The sequence below is a fragment of the Lithobates pipiens genome, unplaced genomic scaffold, assembly GCF_037356315.1.
Source record: "Lithobates pipiens isolate NorthernLeopardFrog02 unplaced genomic scaffold, aLitPip1_a1.2 Scaffold_18, whole genome shotgun sequence".
Lineage (NCBI taxonomy): Eukaryota > Metazoa > Chordata > Amphibia > Anura > Ranidae > Lithobates > Lithobates pipiens.
The window spans coordinates 459,689,060-459,694,118 of NW_027507758.1; the positions used below are offsets into that span (position 1 = coordinate 459,689,060).

General features: G+C 43.0%; 1 protein-coding gene across 1 annotated transcript in view; it reads left to right on the forward strand.

Moving 5' to 3' along the window:
* GYG1 (glycogenin 1) overlaps window positions 1–4,424 on the forward strand; it is a gene marked incomplete in the record, with an annotated part of 42,930 nt that extends 38,506 nt beyond the window's left edge. The window contains 1 exon segment of the mRNA XM_077488255.1: window positions 3,653–4,424. Within this exon segment, the coding sequence (XP_077344381.1) occupies window positions 3,653–3,823 (171 nt within the window).
* Window positions 4,425–5,059: the final 635 nt, after the last annotated feature.

The window sequence follows — 5,059 nt, forward strand, 5'->3', positions numbered from 1 at the left end:
CCAGACATTGCAAATTGTGACATTTGCTGCAAACACATGGCCCTCATTTAAATGCTATTGATTCTAAATGGCACACCTAACAGTGTATTTTGCTGCAGTTGTCGCACGTTAATACATGTCTTTAGGACACAAGCTTCACATGTTAAAGTGTGTGGCGTTTTTATTTTTGACAAATGCTCATAGGGCAGCCCATTCAAGTCATGTGGAATAACGCTTTGAAAATCATGAGCAGGAACACTTGTTCTTTTGCAGTGTAACAGGGGCTCTAGTAGAAATCTAGAGGATCCAGCCTTGGCATGACACTGTTGACCAAAAGCAGAATTGTAAATAAAAGGTTAGCTTTCTGGACCTTGGGGGACTAGAACTACTTGGTAAGGTGTTAATACTGGCTGCTCCATGAAAATTGCAGAATTTGCTACCCCTGCCAGAACACCAGTCAGCTGATCAGATGTCACTTGCCTGCTGGCTTTACTGCATGCCTTTTTGACAGAAGCATGCTGGACAGGACTTGATCTGTGTGCCCCATGATGTCTGAGCAGTTGGGGGGGGAAACCAGCATAGTTGCACAATAACTGACTTTAAAGTGTGCTGATGCAAATCCTTTGGGCTCTAGCATGATCTGGCAATCCCTGGTTGTAGCTAGCATGCAGAATGCAAATGCTGGCTTTTTTGCAAGTCTGAAGACTGCCCTTTTTACCCTACTTTCCTTGGTGCATTGTAATATGGGGGTTAGTAACCACCTTTAGGCACATGAGGGGAATTTTAATCTAAAACGCTGGATTGGGACTGCTTTCAGAGCTGCGCTAGCTTATTCTCAAACTTTTAACTGCTTCAGCCCCAGAAGATTTGGCTGCTGAAATGACCAGGCCACTTTGTGTTCGGCAGCTGCACCCAAACAAAATTGATTCCCCCCCCCCCCCCCCCCATAGAGCTTTCTTTTGATATTTGATCATCTCTGCAATTTTTATATTGTGCTAAGGAGCTCTACCCTTTTTGCTATATATTTTTTTTTTTGGCATGGCAGACACTTTGACCCATTTTTGGGACCATTGGCATTTTATACAGGGATCAGTGCTGTAAAAATGTCACTAGCAGGGAAGGGCTTAACAGTTCCCTCTGTTCTAACTGAAGGGGGTGGGGGGGGGGAGGGGATGTGAGAGACTGTCCAGGGGAGATGACTGATAGCTGTTCATACTTTGTATGAACAGTCGCTTCTCCCCTTAGAACCAGGCTCTGTTTACACACAGATCCAGTTCTTGGTGTGTGATTGCCTGCCGGGAGCTCGCATTGGCTCCAGGGGCGAGCAGCCTAGTGGCTACAGGGTGAAGCTACATAACATAATGTCTCAGCCAGCCATGCCATTCTGCGGCAGTAAAACTGCAGCAGCTGGTCAAGTAGTTAAGATGCAGAGGTGAGTGTTTTTTTTTTTTTTTTTTTTTTTTTTTTAACCCCCCCCCCCCCCCTCAACTTCTGGTTAAGGAAAGTATGCAATTTAAACCCATTCATACTAGCCTATGTAGCTGCAACATCAATGATGCTGCAGCTGTCCCTCACTGGCTCTAACACAAAGAACTGAGCGATCGTATTGCCTTACTGAAAACAGAATGGAGCTATCAGTGGTGACTGTCAGCCACTGGCTCTGCTCCTCCAGCACGGCTGGGCAGGCCAGTTCACACCAGAACGCAGTGCCAGAAAGGCATGTTCCATGTGTTTTCTGCACTGTTAAACTCGCTGCCTTGGTGATCTACTACATGTGATAATACATTGTTGACCCCAAACGTAGATCGCAAACATTTTTGTGCTCAGTTTTACAAGAGTGCAGTGGGTCATAATTGCCTTCTGCTAAGTGTGTGTGGGAGGTTGGGGGTTGGTGTTAAGGGTGGTAGGACATTGCACTTTCACATCACCTCCCCACTGTGTTCTTCCTACCCCACCATGACTTCCTAGGTCCTGTCCCTCCCATAGCAGTGTTGTACCTCTGCACACAGCAGAGATTGGGAGGAAGTCATTCTGGATGGGGTGGGAGCTGGCCAAGTGACTTCATATCAACAAGGTGGTGATTGCTAGGTCCTAAGCAACCAAATCACCTGTAAGGTAACTTAAATTTAACTTGGCCAGCTCCTCCCCACTCTGTCCTGGGCTGCACCCCCCCCCCCCCACATGTTCACTGATGGCAGCGTGTTGTGGCGAGAGGAACCAAAGGTACAGCTGGTGGCAATAATGGGGTCTAGTACCTAAAGTAGAAGGTGGGATCGGCAGTGCAGACCTGTTCAGGGTGTACCTTTAGCCCACAATCAACAGGTTGCTATATTTGGCGCTGTTCATTTTAATGGGCAGAAAAAATGCTGCCCAATAAAATTACTTTTCACGTGCCCAACGTGGTGGGGGTTTGAGAAAAGCTTGCATGTCTGTTATGCTATTAGCATCACTTAATCATGGTTACCTTGCATGCCCTGGATCAGTGATGGTGAACCCTGGCACCCCAGATGTGTTGGAACTAAATTTGCCATGATGCTCAACTACACTGCAGAGTGCATGAGCATCAAGGGAAATGTAGTTTCAAAATATCTGAGGTGCCAAGGTTTGCTATCACTGCCCTAGATGAACCTCAACTTGGCATTATGCTCTACATCTGTCCCTTAGACCAACTAGAGACAATGACTTAGTACAAGGTAGAGCATTCTAATCGGGCAATAGAATGCAGACAATTGGTAAATGTATAGCAGACCTGTCCCTGCTGCCTGGATGTCTGGCTACCCCAATGGAGTCAACCTGAAACGTGGGGATGAGATCTGTTTTTTGGGTCACCTTCTTGTTTAAAACATGTTAAGTCATTGGGGAAAGCCTCTTCAGAATGTCAAAATGTTTCACCCACTTCAGGCTTGCTTAATGGAAACCTGTCAAAGGAAACTGTTTCATTGCCAGCTTCATTTAGAAATTGCTAGTTGCTGGCCAAGCTGTCCCACTGTCAATTGCCTAACACGAGGTAAGTATATGGAAAGGTGACTTGAAGAGCTTTTCCCAGAAAGTGGGAATGTCACTGTCTAAACGGATTATGACTGCCAGCATACTGGTATTCAAGAGGAAGGGATCAGCAATGTATCACAACTTATGGTGATTTTTTTTTTTTTTTTTTTTTTTTTTTTTTTTTTTTCCAAAAAGTCTAGGACTTTGACACACTGGCCCTCAGTTGGATATAGATGAATCTATGTACAAAACTACTTTTGCATGTAAAATTTGATTATCTGGAGAGTTGGGCATTGTATTGCATGGGCACTCTTCCTTTCTTGCAGCAGAGGCCTCCTATATAGGATCTCAAATCCTCAACCTCTTCACTCTTTAACTTTCTATAACTATTCACAGCTATCGGGCTTGGTCTGTTCACTGGCTTTCTCTTGTCGCTTCTGTAGAGAGGTATGAACTTAGTGTTGTCAAATTACTCTGTACAATCTGCAGATTCCATTGCAGTTTTCTTTTTACTTGGGTTTTTTTATTTACGTTTACTTGGTCTTGCTACTTCTGTGTTCGGTTCTGCTTTGCCTGCTTCTTTTGCATGGATGCCATCCATTCATTTCCTCTTATCTGTTAAGAGCTCTGTAGCCTGTAGTAAACAGTGGTTGTTTCCTTTTTTTTTTTTTTTTTTTTTTTTTAGGAGGAAGTTACAGAAGCAGTGTCACAGATATCAATAACGACTCCACCTCCTCCACCACCATCTATATCCTCAGAGGAACGTAGAGAGAGATGGGAACAGGGTCAGGTTGACTACATGGGAGCAGATTCATATGAAAACATCAGGAAGAAGCTAGACACTTATCTACAATAGATTTCTACTGTACTGCACAAAACCTCAAAGGACTTTTCAAAACCTGTTCTAAATTTGGAGCAGTCTATCACAATGTTTACTTAACTGCTAGGAGCTTTACTGAATTTCAGCGGGTGGATATATCCACATTTGTAAGTTGGAAATGGGGGGGCATCCTTTTTCGTTAAACCCAGTTCTGTGCCATCTACAAATTTTTAGACTAGCGATTGTGACTGTCAACTAAACCAGTGAACAAAACCTGTAAGTAACAATACCTCATGTTTTCATATTTCCAAAAGATGTAGTTTGTTGCTAGAACTAGTGATGCCCTTCCCACTGCTAATGTTTCCAGCTCTTGGACTTATAGCTGTGTAGGCTCTTCGGTTTTCCTCTCCAGCAGGATGTCCAAAATTGTCCCCTTTTTCCCTCTATTTGCAGTTTATGAACAAGTACTTTGTTACTACACTGGAGAAATGTGGCAATATTGTATAATAGAACCAATGCAAACACTGTAACCATCTTGAAATACTGCTTGTTCTGTACTCTAGAGGGCTAATGTTATGCAATTTTCAAACCAACTGTATTACGGCACTTCAAAGAAATAAACTGGTTATGGACAGTGTGTTTTAGTTTTATTACTATTGCATAGGCTGGCTACCAAAAGCAAAGTATATTGTCCAGGTATGCCTGTAAGCTAGCAGCTCAGAGCTATGTATGGCCAGGTAGGTTCTTGTATTAAGCACGTATTGGTCAAAATTGGGATGGGAGAGCTTAAAAGCAGGAATGTACAAAGTTCTCAAACTGGTAATGTGGGTTGAGGCCATATTTCAGCATAAAAGTCGGATTTTAAGACCAAGTCCTCATGGCTTCAGATGGTTTTTCTACAGTCAATTTCCCCATGTTATCCTATGTGTTCATGCATGTAGGCTGTTAGTTTTTTGTCTTTAAAAAAAACAAACAAACCTTGGTTTTTAATCTCGAAACGCTGTAACGTCAAAATGCTGTTAAGCGCTCAAACATGGCTCACCAGCATTTGTTTACTTCTTTCATACCAAAATTCACTTTGAAAAATGCTAAGATTCTAAACGCTATTGCAAAAGCATTAAACTCACTGCAAAGCTGTGTGTGTGTGTTCTAATTCACTGCTTTGACACGAAGATACAGTGCATCTGGAAAGTATTCACAGCACTTCATTTTTGCACACTTGTGTTACAGCCTTATTCCACAACTACATTTTCCTCAATTCTACAAACCTTG